Genomic DNA, 17849 nt, shown 5'->3' with positions numbered 1-17849 from the left:
ATGAAAATATCACATTTGCATTAATAATTACTGCCAGTCCTCAGCAGAAGCTGCAGCAGTGTTGAGTAATGAGGCCTTGAAAAGAAACAGTAATTTTGATCGCAAGGCAAACTCCATTACTTAAACTCCATTATTTGACAAGGTACCATCGAATTGCAATCTCAGGAAGCTCGAGAAAGTTCCTTTTAGTTTTAGGAGAGAGAGTACTGACCCATATGCGGAGACACATTTAGGGATGGACACATTTAGGGACTGTATTCACATTTCAGTTAGAATTATTTTGCATGTTGTTATTAAGATCCTGCAACTTAGGAGCATCCATGGTATGGGCTACAATAGTGTTGCACATGTTATGCACAAAAGCTGTCAGGTCTCAGTTATATAAGATTCTGAGCTTGAATGGTGTTTACTTGGAGTGATAGAGCAACAGAGCTATTATCAGTGTCACTGTGCAACAGTTTGATGTAACCTTAGTATGCCATGCTAAAATGCATTTTAGGCATATAAATAATCACAGAGGTGGCATTAAATCAGAGACATTGCATATATTAAAAGTAAAAATGAACTCTAAGTGCAGCAATGGATGCTCAGTTAGCCTTAAAACTGTTGGCCCTTTTATTTACAGGAAAACTAAATTATGAAAGACACTGGCAAATCAAATAATGCATTAAAAGCATGATATGAACAGTCTGACAGCAGAATGAGATAAAACACCATTTTCTCACTTTTATGGATTTTGGCAAATTGTTATTCTCTGACACACAAGAATGTCTACAACGAATCATTTAATTTGAATACCACTATATAAAATTATTTCCGAAGCTTTATACATGTTTCATGTTTGAAGACACATACTGTAGCTGCCAGATTTCCCTTCAAAAGCTGTTGTCATGATGCGCCAAATAAAACACTTCTTTCTGTCACATGATCAGTGAAGCACACACAAACACTGCCTGGCAAAAAATAAATAAAAAAAATGACCACCTGAATTTAACAAAGTAAATTGTTAAGGAACTTTTATTGGATAACTACTCAAGTAATTAATTTGGTTCAGATAGGCAACATGTTTACCCCTTATTTAACCCCTAAGTGATGCAGTAAGTAGCTTAGTTCTTAAACAACCATGGAGATTACAACAGCTAAGGAAGTTGCTGAAATTACTAACATCGAGTTCTGTCCAACGCATTATTAAAACCTGGAAGGATACCAGTGGACCATCATCTTTGAGAAAGAAATATAATGTGAAAAATCTCTTGAATGAGTGTAATCAGAGATCAACTGGCTATGTTTAATAGTTACTGTAAAGTAAGAGCATTTCCACACTGACAACACAAAGAGAACTTATGACATTGGGACAAAACAACCATGTAGCCTTAAGAAAGCCACTTATTAGTAGGAATAATTGAAAAAAAGGCTTTAATTACCTGCCGAGCGTAAATACTGGACCGCAGACCATTGGAAAAAGTTCATGTGGTCTAAAGAGTCCAGATTTACTGGAGTAAAGTGTGCAAGTGATACTTGTAATTTAATGTGCAAGTGGTACTCGTAATGTTTGTTCAAACAGACAGATGTGTCCCCTCCGAATCTACACCAAGCCACATCCGTTGGGAATTATGGAGCTCTATAGAGGTTGGTAATGGCATCATCTTTTGGGCTCTGTATGAATTCTGTCACGTTTGTCAGGGTCATTATTGTCGGGAAGAAAATTGGAACATGTTAAAATTTTTTTGCTGCCCCCTCCGGACATTAACGACTTGGTAACACTGTGGTATTGATTCTTAAGTGCCGTTATCAAGTCAGTATATATTTTTAAGCGCCCTTCAGGAAAATAGTGATGGTTAAACAAGATTGCAAGATACAGTATAATACTGTACATGTTAAAACCTGATGCAAAATGTAAATGTTTTAATCTAAAATGTCTGTAATTTGATAATTTCTGTTAATTAAATTGAAGTCTGATAACAAATTTACTATCTAATTTGTATTCCTAAAATATATGTAGCATAGCTGCCAACATGGTTTTGCATGTAGACGCACATGATGCCCTCACTGCGCATACACTATACACCTAACCCTGAAAATGACAATATCTGCATTGAGTTTAATCATACAAAGAACAGTGCATCACTATTTTTAAACAAATCTTTAGCGATTTTTTTCTTAATCATGTTTATCAGCCTTTGAGTGTTCTTATGAATGTTGAGCTACATGATTAAATCAATGCAAATATTTTAAAGTCACTGTAAATACTGATATGTATTTCCCTCTTTGAGTAAAACGATGTCACTGCCCTCACTGTTTAATCAGCGCCTATAACAGGATGATATGGGGTTATTATTATATTGTTAATACCTCCGTAGTAGTTCTTAATAGTCTGTAGCATCGTTTTAGGTTTCAGGAGAGGTCTGTAGAAAATTTGACTTAGTGGAATGGGGGTACAGTATAAGGAATGAACAGACAGTGGGTTTGTGACTAAAGTAAGATAGATCAGCATTAGTTCCTGTTGTAATGACACACTGGAAGTTGCTAAAAGCTGCATCAGATCCATACCCATTACACTGAAAAGTGAGACAATACATCTGTCTCTAAGTAATCTGTCAGATGCTTAATCTCCATTACAAATGAGCATTCATGAATATAAACAAAAAGAAAAAATCCTAATTTCTATGTCTGAGGGTTGTGGTATATTTTTTACTTTAACCCTCTCATTAGACACTGAACAGAATTATCTTTGTAAGAAATACATTAATGGCATAAACAAAGACAGATCAGCACAAACAGATCTTCACACTTTCAGACAAACATGCACACACACACACACACACACACACACACACACACACCATACTGCATCCTGGATTGATAAAAAGATAAAAATAACGACACATACATTTATTTTTGTGTCCTGAAAGTATCTGCTTTGTTTTTTCGCTGTAGCTAAAGCTTAACTGTGCATTGAACCATCTGACTGCTGCCAGCTTGGACTAATGAGGAGCGAATACCAAACAGAATATTCAAGTAAAGCTTTGAAATTATGTGTTATATTTAGCAGAGCGGAAGCAATTGCCATGCTACCATATGTGTGGCTACACAAATGTGCACACAAGCGCGTGCACACAACCTCCTTGGATAATATCTCTGTACCACTGAGACTGTCAGTGTCAAAAGATTATCATAGAACGAGTCTTATCTGACCTTGCAAATTGTCTGTTTATAAAACACCAAAATTATAATTTGGGTGATCAGCTACACATGGTTACCTTCATTATCGAACAAAAGAAGCAAAGCAGAAACCTAGGAGAAGCTGTTGGAATATTGACTTCTTTCAGATTAAACGGCGAGCCAAAGTAAATTAATATTTACACAAAGTACTGACACACTTGCTCTAACCTTTTTGGTGAAATCCATGGCTTTGAGGATGGAAAGGTTGAGTGTCTCCAGGGATGCAAGCACACCTTCATAGTCTCCCATGTGTTTGGCAAAGTAGTCTGGGTAATAAGACAAGCATAAGGAAAAAAAACACTTACGGAACTATTTTACCATTTCAATGAAAACCACACTTTATGAAACATTATTTATAAATGAACATTGTGCGGAATTTGACCTAGATATATGGCAAGTAAACAGACACCTATAGTTTTACAATAAAATGCATACACAAAATTTGTTGTCATTATTGTAAGTACTAGGGGTGTAACAGCACACAAACATTATGATTCAAGACATTTTGGGTAAAGTGAAAAAATATATACATTTATGATGACGGTACTTAAAACATTTCGATCTTTAAAAACGTAGAGAATGCTCTATAAAAAAGAATATATACATGCAATTTTATTAAAACATCCATATATCCTTTTAACAACACATATACCAGAGTCTCACACACACAGTTTTTTTTTAAAGTTAGTACCCCCCTTTTTTTAATTTTATGTGTATAAAAATAAAATTAAAATCGTAGATTGTAGTGAGCCTCAGTATTAGGCAAATACAACTTCAGACGAACTACATGACAATTTATGAAACTTTGAAACTTTTTTCACCATGCCATTACTTATTTAACAAAAAAAAAGTGCAATTGAAAATAACCACCATGATTCAATAGCTTGTACTGTAGATCCAACTTAAAAAGCAATAACTTAAATTAATAATTTCTTGAGTTTATATGTCTCTTACACAACCTTGGATACATTTTGGCCTATTCTTCTTTACAATATTCTTTTCAATATACATAATATTGAGGAGGATTGAGGTCTGAACTTTTATTAGGCCATTCCATAACACTGATTCTTAAATTTTTTAGCCATTCTGATATGTAGGTTTACTTGTGTGGTTCCAATCCAGTTTTGACCAAGCTTTAGCTGACAGACAGATGGCTTCACATTTGCTTCGGTAATACTATAGAGGAGTTCATGGTTGACTAAATGATTTTATTATATACACATACGTTTCATACAATAGAGGACCCACAACCAGTGTCAGAAAAATTTGTCTGTATGTACAGTATGTCTATCCAGACCGATTTTGTCACGCATTATGCAAAACTGGCTGCACAAAATTTAAATAAACTTTGACAATATTAAGGTATTTGTCTAAAGTCAAACCTTTGCCAAAAAATAAAATCAAAATGTTAAGTGGAAGTTATGAGATGTTATGTGCCAGAATATGTCACATCACACAAAACTGGCTAAACAGAATTTAATTACATTTTTGCAGTGCTTAGATATCTGCCCGAAGTTTAACCTGCACTATAAGTGGATATAATAAGATTAAATAGGATTTAATAATCTACTTTAAAATAAAATACGAATAATCTACTTGCTTAAGGTAAACAAACACCTGCACTAATAGAGATTAAATAGAAAAGATAAACTGAATGTTTGTACTGGGATTATTTAATATTTTCACCTCTAAAATAACAGCGGGGAAGAAGTCAATTTTAACATACTGGAGTAGTTCTACTAACTTATTTTCCTGTCGTCGAATACTTCAGCTACAAACACACACACACACACACACACACACACACACACACACACACACACACAGACACACACACACACACACACAGACACACACACACACATGTGTATATATCTTTTAAAAATGTTGCTCGTCTTGTAAAATTGCTCGCAGACCAAGTTACTTGCAATCCAAGGTTCCATTGTATTTGTATTAACAAGCAGTTGTACAGGTGGACATGTACATTTTAGATTTAAAAAACAATGTTAAAAGCATTCGTTTGATTCAACCATTAAAATTTAGTTAAAGCTAGATTTGATCTACTTGGACCACAACACACACAAAACTGAAAAAGTCATGTACCGATTGGTACATTATGAATATGCATACCGTTACACCCCCAATGATTACTAATTGTTACCTTTTACCTTTTATATCTAAACATAACCACCTTAAATTGCTAGAAGTGAAAATTCCTAATAAATCTCTGAAATGGCCACAATATTGGTGGATGGAAGGAAATTCATGAAGTGATGGACCGATCATGCACAGTGCCCAAAATGTTATGATCTGGGGATGCTTCAGTTGATTAAATCTAGACTCTGCAGCATTATTTAGCAATACCATTAAGTCATGACAACCTGAATGTACTGAATAACCAGGTTATTGCATCAATGTTCTTTTTTATTACCCAGATGGCATGAGCATTTTCCAGGACGACAATGCCAAGATTTATTTGTTCAAATTGTTAAAGAGTGGTTCTGGGCACATAAGAAGTCATTTTCACACATGATTTGGCCACCCTATAGTCCGGGCCTTAACCCCATTGAAAGTGTTTGGAATTTTGTTGAGAAGACTTAATGGGGTGGGGTGCCATCAATTCTTCACCAACAATTAATGCAACTTTGAACAGAAATTTGTTGGAACAATGCCGCATTGATGCAGGGTGTAATCAAAGCTAAGGATAGTCCAATAAAATATAAGTGTGTTTGATACTTTTTTAGCCAGGCAATCTATTTCATACAGTAGATAACCTACAACTATTGATACCTACAACTATCAACTCATCACTTTTGCATTTTCTTAATTTGAATAGTCCAACTTATACATCTCAAGGGTTGGTAGATCACTTTACTATTCTATTACTATTGTGACAATTTGTTCTTGTTGATTCTATTTCAACACATTATGATGGCGAAACACTTAATATCGTATATCATTGAGAAAAAAAAAGTTCTATATTATTTCTAGTAATTTGAGTTTCTAAAACAGAAATATTGTGTTACTGATTCCTATATTGGTGCATTCATTCACAAAATCAATATCAATGTACACATTCATTTTACACATGCAGATGGGACTACAAAGCTCCAATGCATTTATTGAATATTTTAGCAGACTTTGTTGGGAAGGACAAGTTGCTGCTTCAAACAGGATGGAATTGGGGGCAAGTATGATAATATTCACCACATTATTCATGCAAATTAGGTGCATTCACATGCAGTTTTTCTCCCACTAAACCGACACACATTTATGGACAGTTTATTTGATACTCACCACAAAGTTCCTTAGTGTCAACATTACTAAAGCATCACAGCAATGATGGTGGCATATAAAGGGATAAAGGAGAGTCAAGATGACAGTGGAATAAGAGACAATAAAGAATCCATACATGCAGATAAATCACAGAAATGAAAATCAATTTAGATCCCTAACCTTCATCTGCAAGGAATCTTTAAAGGAAATAATTATCCAAAGGCTAATCAGTAAAGCGGAGTGACAAGTAAATCAAAATAAAATAATTACCATAGTAAAAAATGGCTTAGTATGTAAATCAATGAACAGCAATTACCAATGAATAACACAGAAAGAAAACTACATAGAGGTGATAGGGCACTAAATTGTCCTGATGCTGACTAATGCTATATTCAAAGAAAGAGCACTAATTGCCTCATATTTAATAATAACACCTGTGATTGCCTTACCATAAAAAGACAAAAACAGGTGTGCTCTAGTTCAAATATGTGCTGATCGTGTAACAAGTTTGATCAGGTAAACATTATCTCTAAGGACCCAGAAGAGAAAATGAAGAGTGAGTTATAGAGACAGTGAAGGTGAGGGACGATAATGAAAAGACCACAGCCAATATAGACTTTAGGGGACAGCAATTCACTTGTCTTGTCTCCTATCCATCTGCCTCTTTCATCAGTGCCAGCTTCCATTTTTCCACCACCACTTTTGATCTAGAGATTTTTTTTTATATTCCTTTGCCCTTAACTTAAAATAGAAGCACCATCAACTAAAAAGGAAAAAGAGGCACCTTATCCACTTCCGTTTTAAAAAGAGCATAAAAAATAAGCATGGCATTTGTGGGAGACTAACATTAACCCCTGCTAACAAATCTTATGCCACTCTTTTTTCCTTAAAGCTCTTGAAGTTCACCTCACAATGGCAGCTTCTTTAATGATGAAGACTTGAACAGGGAAGGGCAGGAAAATCAATCAGACATCAAACCCTGTCTTTAACCATAAAGAAACCCATAGTAGTGTCATAAGTAAACCCCACAGTAAAATCATAAGACCTTAATCTGCAAGTATGTGTATACTATTGTACTATTGTATACCATATGTATGTGTGTGTGTGTGTATATATATATATATATATATATATATATATATATATATATATATATATATATATAATGTAAATTTTTAAAATTAGTGTGGTTGAAAAGGAATCCTAAATGAGCAAGATGGAAGATCACTTAAAGGCTTAAAGGAATAAAATAACAGTAAAACTGAGAGCTATGTTTAATTGTGAAAGTAAGAGTATTTTCACGTGCACAATGCAAAGAGAACGCAATTGATTGGGACTAAACAGCTGAGCCTAATCGGGGAAAAACACATCAATTCTGCTATTTTTGATTAAAGTCCAGCACAGAGAGTTAGCTAAAGATATTTAAAAGCAGAATAAGTAGAATAAGGATATGTGTTGGTGGTAACAGATTAAATAAACAAAGTAATCCTAATCTATTGATAATAAATGGTGTTTGAGATCATGCTGTTGCACAGCATATTAAATAAATAACAGACATGCTGATATACAATACAATAGCACCCCCGTTTCTGGTGATTAATTATAAAGGTGACTTAATTATATCCCAGTAAACTGCTAACGTGATCATCTATGCCTGTTGGGACCAAAGGCTAGCCCATAAAGTCTGACCCCACAGAAAAGCTAATGTAGCACAAATTAATAAAATGTGAGTGCTGGCCACAAAAGAAAGTATCAGAACTTCAAATGCATCACAGCTTGCCAAGTGTGGGGCTTAGCAGGCAAACAGTTCGAGGTTGTTGTTTTGTCCTCCAAATTCTTCAGATTTCAATCCGACTGATTATCAATGGAAGAAGGTGGACAAACAAGTCTGATCCATGGAGCCCCATCTCACAACCAACACATGGCACTCAGAGGATCTGCTTTTAATGTCCTGTTGCCGGGCACCACAGCACACCCCCAGAGATATTGTGGAGTCATGCCTTGAGGAGCCAGGGCCACCCCAGACATAATGTTCAATATTTTTGTTTTAATGTTTGTTTTAATGTTTTCATGCAATGGAATGACCACTAAAATATCTATCTATCAAATCTATTACTAGTGCTGCATAATAATATGTTGCAATTATTTACCCATAACAGGCTACAGTTTATTGCAGGTAATATCCACATACAGTAGTTGGGAATTTATGTGCAGTTTGTCAATAATTTAGGATTTGTTTATTTTAAAAGTTATTTTCAGTTGATGAATACTGCCATAAATATGCCTGAATACAAAATAGTACATTTAATAGTTACTGTAAATATTGCATGTGCCTGGTGAGTTATTAGCAGCAATTAAACCTGCCTGCACTATGTCCTGTAACTCATCTACAGTAGCAATTCAATTCATCCTTTATCCATATGTCCTATTCAGTATAGAGTCTCAGGGAGCCTGGAACCAAACCAAAGAAACTTAGGGCACAAGATGGGCTACAACGTGGATGGGATCCCGACCCACAAACTCATACACCCAGTCATACAGTGTGGGAAATTTGAAAATGTTCAAACTCAACCACTTAGGCACAGAAAATTGGCCAGGTTTTTTTCTAAGTAAAGCTTTAAATTACCCAAGTATGTTTGTGTGTATTTGAATACCAGTGATATCCTGGTGTCCCATCACTCTTACCTTTTGCCCAGTGTTTCTAGAATCTGGATCCATAAGGATTGAATGGATAAAGATGAATGTATGAATGAATAAATAATTAATTAAAATCAGCTGATTCCATTTAATTGAAATTCCAAGCAATACAAACAAACAAGTGAACATGACTAATTAAATTACATTCTGGAAGAATAATTGCACTATCTTCTACTCATCATTCTCAACCGTTTGCTCTCCTCTTTCCTCCCCTCCACCTGTTGTCCCTATTATTCCTTGCTTCTCAACATTATTCTTTGTAACCCTGCCCCACGTTGTACTATGCGTCTGTACACTGTTCTACTCTTATCATTTTACTATGATTTCTCTGTCGTTTTCCTGCCCTCTTTGCCTTTGGGCTCTAGTGGTTCATTATATCTTAAGTAATGTGCTGTGGAATTAGAGAACAAGTAGCTCAGGCCACCAGCACACACTCAACTTTTACATAATTCATTCTGAAATGTGATTAAAGGCAATGCACACAGTGGAGCATCCCTGGCACCAGAGAGACCTGACACACACACACACACACACACACACACACACACATGGCTAATGTTAAGAAATATGGCACTACTGTAAACACACAGTGAAGGCATGATGGAATAGTAGCTATTAAGAGACAGACAGACAGAGAGAAACAGAGAATAAAGACAGCAAGGCAACTATTACGTTTGGCTTCACAAATGCAAATGATTAAATAGTTAAAGATGAAATTAAGCCCCTACAGCTCCTTCTCTCTACTCACTTTACAGGCTCTACATGTTCACCAATTTTCGCCTGTGAGTTCAAATTATTTTCAGTTCTTTTTGTGAAGGTGTTTCAGTAACACACTTACCAGCCACTTCAGTCATATTAAACTGGATATTCACCTGGTATTATCAGAATCAATGGTGTGGAAAAGATTCTCCAATTCCTCTTCATTCAGAGTCCCGTCAGAGAAGAAGGCCTGGAACTCATCCAGGGAAAGCTTTCCATCATCTGCAAGAGGACAAAGAGAAAGCAAAAGAAAAAGGGTTTAGCTAAATGCCATGTATTGACAGCATTGCACGCTGCCAGAGCCAGATGTTTGTATTTGGATTCAGACAGATGTTAAATTAAGTGCAAGCCCACAGGAGACAACAGATACCACAATTTCCTGATTAATACACATACAGCTCTGGGGTAAAAATACACCCACTGTCAAGTCTACTGTATGTATTTATTAATCAGCTTCAATAACTAATGCATGGATCTCACCAATCTCTACAGATTAACACAGACCCTCAAGTCTTAACAAAAGCACAAAAAGATTTTAATATCTAGTTATTATATTTCCAATGAATTAAACCAATATCCAATATTCAAAAACCAGGTGGAAAAGAATAAGTATATAAGTATATAACCCTGTATATCAGTAATATGCAGCACCACCAACAGCAACAGAAATTAGAAAAAAACCAACAACAATGCTTCTATAAGACATTTCTGTCTGTCACATAGTTTTTGTTCCCCTCTTTGCTCCATTTAATTAAAGTTTAAGGGGCATTTGTCACTGTTTGACTCTCAGTATACAAACACACTGCAAAATGTAGTTGCTCCCATGAGTAGTTATCATTTTTCAACTCTATCATTTCTGAAATTCAGTTTTTCAAGATTTTCTTCTGTACACCACAAAAATAGATTTAAGATGAAGAAGGCACAAGGTTGCTGAGATGTAAATGTTGAGAATAAATTCAAATGGATTGACACAAATAATGCATTAACCATTTAGGATTTACAGCATCAAGGTCATTTCATGATAAACTAAGGAGATAAAACATCTGAAGTTGATTTTAAGTAAAGATTGTGTGTTAATATGCAATATGCAGTCCAAAAAGGTAACAATGCAAGTGAAGAAAGCCATTATTAGGCAGAAAAAAAACAAAACAAAACAAAGACCTACCAAAGACAGCCAAAATAGGAAGGCCAAATTAACGATTTGGTAAAAATTATAGGTGAACCATTAGTCAAAACAAGAGACAGCGTCATGAATGTAAACTTCACGAGGGTTTTCCTCAAGATGCAAACCACTAATAACCCTCAAGATTAGAAAGGCCAGATTAGAATTCCTAAAAATAGTTGATTGCTGAAAGTAGCAGTATGATGACTTCTGAAACGTATAGGGTTATACTTTCAGTTCACTGACATCATTAGACTGTTGCATTCTTCTGTAGTAATGTTTTTCCAGCCATACTGCTTCTTTGAATTGTTTACTTTGCAGGGTTTCTTTCTTCACTCCCCTCATCAGGAAGTGAAATACACCAGGGCTGGTGAATGACTTTCCTGATGAAGTCCTTTGTTGTGCTGACAGTGTCTTATTCTTTTGCTGCCTGAAGCTCCTCCCAGTTAGATTAGATGCATGTCTGTGTTAGACTGTATAGATGATTTCTATAGACTTCTGAACTTATTCTGTTGCTTCTGTCATGAGGCACATGAGGAATGTTGTTTTGTGTGCATTATATTTTTGTCATTATTTGGTGTTGTTTTACTTGCCTTGACCCTTTTGACCTGTGATTTCGATATTTTTCTGCACATCTCAAAATCATTGTATTGGCTGAGCCCACTGCTTGTGACATACAGTAGCTCTGGTCAATTTTCAAAGTAGCCTGATCAATTTTAAAAGTAGTGTGCTTTTTTCTCATCGACATATCTCTGGTTCGATGTTGGTTTATCCTGTTATTCATTTTTTTTTTTTTTTTACCAACAAATGCAGTCATCACAGCTCTAACCCAGGGAGCAACATCTTTGCAGCAATCTTTCCAGTAGTGGCAAACACACAGTTCATAAACACTGCTGCCAAAATGACACCATTAATAATTACATTACACAACCTCCCCACATAAAACTAATCCAATCCAAATAAGGTTTAAGAGGAACCTTGCTATGAGAAAGATCAATAAAATGTGCACTAGACTGGATGAGTTTTTCCTCAGTAATCAGACATGAACTCCTGCTGAGTGGATGCTTCAGTAGTCGACGCCATCATATAATGGAAAAAAGCTGGCCTGGACTGCAAATATCCTCCAGCTTTAACTATTAATTATCACATGTGACACATACTAACAGAGTTTAATATGCAAAAAATTATAAAGGAGGAGAAAAGTGTTTATTAAATAGATATATGTACTCTTATTTATACTTTGCTCTAACAGATTAGACCGGTTGATTGGTGGTTTGACAGTCAAAGTGCTGACTCATCTATTGTACCTTTTACTGTAATGGCAATCCTATTGATCCAGGAGATACAATTCATCACAGTAGAAGACTATCAACCAATCAACCAACCCCCATCCCCCTCCCCCTCCTCCCAAACTCACAGACGCACACGCTCATATATTGATTAATACATAGAGATATTTAGAGCAATGTAGAGTAGAAAAACCCACCAGTCATTCTATCCCCTAGGTTCTCTTCACGGAAAAAAAAATTCCAAAGGAAACCCAGATATGGAGAAAACACCCACAGAGACAGTAACCCAACCTAGGATTGACCTGAAGACTTTGGATCTGAGACGCAGCAACGATACCTTGGACAATGATAGCCTGTCTATTTTACATACATAATGCTATTGATTAGTAGTGAGTAAAAAAAGCTTTTGTCTTCTGACTGGTCAGCATAGCGCTGTTAGCCCAGACTGCTATATTAAAGCATATTCATGAAAAGTTGATTGGAAGGGGAAAGTGTGGTAGTTAAAGGTGCACAAGCAAGAAGGATGACCAAAGGTTTAAGAAGATTGTCAAAAAAGCTGATTCGAGAACTTGGAAGAGCTTGACAAGAGGTGGAGAAATCTTTGGAAAATGAGCTACAACGGTTGTATTCCTAGCATAAAGCCACATCAGACAGCATGAGAAAAAAAAGAAGTGGACCATTGATCAAGTGCTTTTTTCGAATGAATGTACATGTGTGGAGGAAAAGTGGAGAGGCACAAAATCCAAGCTACTTAAATTCTAGTGTGAAGTTTTCACAGTCAGTAATAATTTGGGGGTTCAAAACAGCTATGTACAAGGAGATTTTAGAGCACTTCATGCTTCCGTCTGCTGACGAGCCTTACAGAGATGCCGATTTTTCTTTTCCAGCAGGAAAATTAGCACCTGCTCACAGTGCCAAAACTACCACTAACTGATTTGCTGACCATGATAATGCTGTGCATGACTGGCCAGGCAACTCCCCTGACTCACCTGAACATGACTCATCAAGAAGATGAGAAAGATACGACCGAACGGTACGGATCAACCGAAGTCTGCTGTCAAAGCAATCTGGTCTTCAGTAACATCTCAGCAGTGCCACATGCTGATCATCTCCATGCCATGCCTCACTGATGTGTTAAAGCAGCCCTGACCTGATGTATTGAGCGCATAAATTAAATCCTTCTTTTTTATATAGAATTTCTCTATTGTAAATAATTTCTTCATTGATCTTAAAAAAGATTAAAATATTTTGAGATATTGATTTTTTTACAGAGCTGTAAGCAGTAGTCATCAAAATTAATAGAAAAAGGCTTGCAATATTTTACTTTACATGTAATGAATGTAGAATATACAGTACAGTATGAGTGGTTTACTTTTTAAAATAAAATATAACAATATTGATTTTTTAAGATGCGCTGTAAGACATCACTGAATGAAGGACTATGGTCCAGATATGGGCCAAGTGACAGTTCTATCCGGACCCTGATGCTTTTCTAATGAATGAGAATAATTAATCTACCAGTAATCTGGTGCTTTTTCTCTCAAGGTGGGTGCGGCTAAATGCGTCACTCAACAGCCAATCAACACAATATTTTACCACATACAGACAAAGTGTGCAAAAGAAACACTAACAAAAGCGTGACAGAGCATGGCTCCATGAAAAAGTAATTATACTTTGGGAACTGAACCTTCAAAGATGCATGGGCAGATGGATACAGTATATGTTTATTCTTCCGATGGGAAGTTAAAAAACAGTTCGTCTCAACGGATCCGAAACCGTGGCAGCAGTAATGTGAAGCACCACTATGAGACAAAACACTGGTCATTAGAGCAAACATATTCGCAACTATCCGAGGTGAAGGCATGTAAAAAACCTGAACAGCTAGGATGTTAAATACCTGAGCCCAGTATGACAGAGCAACCAGAGTCGTTTCACATTCATTTACAGCTCAGCAGCATGCAAATGAAGACTCACTAAACACTGATTAAAGATTGTTGTTTGTATTCCATGGTGTTGTTATATTGAATTGCCAGCCGCCTAGCACAAAGTATGACTGCAGATCAATCTCTGCTATCCGTTATCACCCAAATGAGGATGGGTTCCCTGTTGAGTCTGGTTCCTCTCAAGGTTTCAAGGTTTTTCTTCATCATCACCATCGCCCTTGGCTTGCTCATCAGGGACAATCTGATTATTTTGATTCATACACATTCACATTTAATAAAAACCTCCATAATTTCTTTTGATTGTGTAAAAATTTTTTAAAAGCGCTATATAAATAAAACTGAATTGAAAAATGTAATTGAAATACAAGGAAATATAAAAGTTCAAATTGTCCACATGTTTAGCATAGTTACTGAAAAATGTCAATAAATATTATTGAAATGCCTTGGAAATGTTGAATTAAATTAAATGTTAAATGCTTATTTTTTATAGCCTAATAATGACTATATATAGAGATTTGAATCCTAACACAAACATGAAATTCATACTTGGCGCAATGTAGGGTTGAATGATGAATAGGGTAGAAAAACCCACCAGTCATTTCCATCACATAGATTCTCTGAACAAAAAATAAAGAAACCCAAAGGAAACCCAGGCATGGGGAGAACACCCATGGAGACATTAACCCAACTTAGGATCGACCTGAAGACGCTGGATAACTGGTCTACTCAGACCAAGGATCGAAGAAAATGTTATTGATTAGAACGTATTAAATTATAATTCAGTACCCAATAATACATATTGAATAGGGTCTTACTACTGTGTATATAGTGCAAGGGTCTTTGTAATGATATAATTGAGCTTATTTGTCCAATTACGTAAGCAAAGACTCGTCTAAAGATGTTCTGCGGTATGTAATCTGTAATCGAGGTGCCGTAAATTGGTGATTTTTGAGGCCGGTAACTCTAAATGAACTTCTCCCCTGCAGCAGAGGTAGGTTTTGGTGATGCTGTTCTGTGATGGTCTTAATAAGAGCCAGTTCCATCATGGTGCTTGATGGGTTTTGCACTTGACAATACCATTCTTGCAAAAATAGTTCTAGACCAGCTGACCTTCATGTCTTTAAATAACAACTGGCTGTGCTTAATTACCTAATTCCACATGTTTTATTAAAAAAGAAATCAGTTTTGTGGTAGAATGTAAAAAAACTTAAACCTTTTGACTGGTACTGTATATCAACACTGAAATGGTACAGGTAGGTTACCTGACTAAAAGGTGTGTGTTTTGAGTATGCGTGTATATGGGCAGCAGACTGCAAGGCCACAGATGTGCTGCTTTCTACAAAAGGCAATTAACACTTTCCAATCTCAGCTGCAGCCTTTCATGGCAAAGCCTCCTAACAGAAGTAACGAGCAGAGTGTTTCCTTTCTCCCTCTCTCTCATCTTCATTTCATAATATTTTTCGGGAGAAGAGGAGGAAGGAGTAGGGTGGATGGTTGCTAAGGCAACCAAGAACTGAGAAGCTGACCCTCTTTAGAATGTTTTTTTTCTCTCTACTTTAGTTCACTATATCATACCTCATGGTTTGTAAAAAAAAAAGTATTTTAAAGACATTAATCAATAATACCCAGTCCTATATTTTTCTACATCATTATATTCAAGTATGTCTGAATACAAAATCTGTGATGACTGTGATACAAAATCCATCCATCCATCCATCCATCCATCCATCCTTCCATCCTTCCATTATCTTTACAGATTATCCTGTTTAGAGATGCTTGTGGAAGGGGGACAAGATTGGGGACATAAACTATGGGCAATTTAGATATGCTAATCAACCTACACCTCACACTTTTGTTCTGTGGGAGGAAACTGAAGTAGCTGAACACCTTGTTTTTGCTAAACACAGCCATTCCTGTGCAATTCATTTATAATGTCTTTGCTGATGTAGATCATATTAAGTGATAAAAAAAAATCATATTAGACAAATCTACTACATTTCCTGAAGATTTTTACAGAAATTGTCATTACAAAACACACTACTAAAAACAAACTATACAGCCCACATCCCAATTATATGAGTCATTATAGACATAGAGACAAGTAACATGTAGCTAGCTGGCTAGCTAGCTAGCTAGCTAGCTAGATAGATAGATAGATAGTACAGATGCTCCGATCAGCATTTTTGGGGTCGATCACTAATTACCGATCACCAAGATCATGATCTGCCGATTGCCGATCATTGTCGATCACTGCCGATCACCGAATGGGAATCTTTTTTCTATAATCTAGCAGAGTTTGCACCATTTGTAGAAATGAAATTAACTCTAAATTACCTATATAAAAAAAAAAACTGTAGAAAATACAACTGCCACAAAGGACAAAACTATGGCAAGTGTTTTTTTCTGTTATTATTATGCATATTCATAATGAATCGGCATATTCAGTTGTATGACGTGTTCCAAGATGCCTAATCATGTTAGTGGTGTTAAAATGCCGAGGGATTTCATCACGACATACGTTGCAAACGGCTAACTTTACGTTTTTATCAGACACTCTGAAAAACTTTCAGACGGGAGAACTCATGTTGCCACTGGTACTGTAAGCTCAAGCTATTTTTAGCCAATATCGGCCGATCATGATCGGTGGCCGATCATTCAGAGCATCACTAATAGATAGATAGATAGATAGATAGATAGATACTGTACTGTAGATAGATAGATAGATACTGTAGATAGATAGATAGATAGATAGATAGATAGATAGATAGATAGATAGATACTGTAGATAGATAGATAGATAAATAGATAGATAGATAGATAAATAGATACTGTAGATAGATAGATAGATAGATAGATAGATAGATAGATAGATAGATTGATTGATTGATTTATACTCCTTTTATTAATCTCAAAGGGGAACTGTATCATTACAGCAACCATTTAACACTTTTCACAATTAAGAAACAACAAGCAAGAATTGCAATGAGAAAAAGCTACAGTTTTAAGTAAAAAAAAATGTGAAGAAAAAAGACACACTGTTTACAGTTTAAGGTGCATTAATGAGGTAAAAATTGTGTCAAATAATAGTCAAGTAATACAAATATACTGCTTCTCTGTACACATGCATGATGATTGTATATAGAGAAGGGAAAGAAACTGTACATACTGTAAGGTGCAGATAAGAGAATGAACCAGTAAGTATATAACCAGCAACTATTATTGAAAAAGAGGATGAAATCAATGAAGGATGTGACCATAGGAATGATGTAATCCTGCATCAGCATCTTGAGCACCAGTGGCACTAGAGTCGATTAATGCACATTATAAGCAATCTGATTAAATTAGAGTTCATACAAACGATTCAGCACTCCTAGCTGGAGAGTGAAAAAGTGTGAGAGAGTCTGTTCTTACAAGAGACTCTTACAGCATAGAGTCTAATAAATGTACAAATTTTTGCTCAATGCTCAATTTTTTTAATGCTCAAGACTGTCAGCCCAAGAG

General features: G+C 35.8%; 1 protein-coding gene across 2 annotated transcripts in view; it reads right to left on the bottom strand.

Moving 5' to 3' along the window:
* The window catches only part of necab2 (N-terminal EF-hand calcium binding protein 2), a 97351-nt gene that overhangs the window by 49980 nt on the left and 29522 nt on the right, over positions 1-17849 (bottom strand). For both annotated transcript variants that reach the window (XM_053499896.1, XM_053499897.1), the window contains exons 3-5: positions 10068-10176; positions 6520-6545; positions 3391-3488 (exon numbers count right to left, since the gene is read on the bottom strand). In XM_053499896.1, coding sequence (XP_053355871.1) covers positions 3391-3488; positions 6520-6545; positions 10068-10176 — 233 coding nt within the window. The remainder of the gene's footprint in view (positions 1-3390; positions 3489-6519; positions 6546-10067; positions 10177-17849) is intronic.

Source organism: Clarias gariepinus, chromosome 7, assembly GCF_024256425.1.
Source record: "Clarias gariepinus isolate MV-2021 ecotype Netherlands chromosome 7, CGAR_prim_01v2, whole genome shotgun sequence".
Taxonomy (NCBI): Eukaryota; Metazoa; Chordata; class Actinopteri; order Siluriformes; family Clariidae; genus Clarias; species Clarias gariepinus.
The sequence above is the reverse complement of the archived record's forward strand: the minus strand, read 5'-3'. Positions and strand labels throughout refer to the sequence as shown.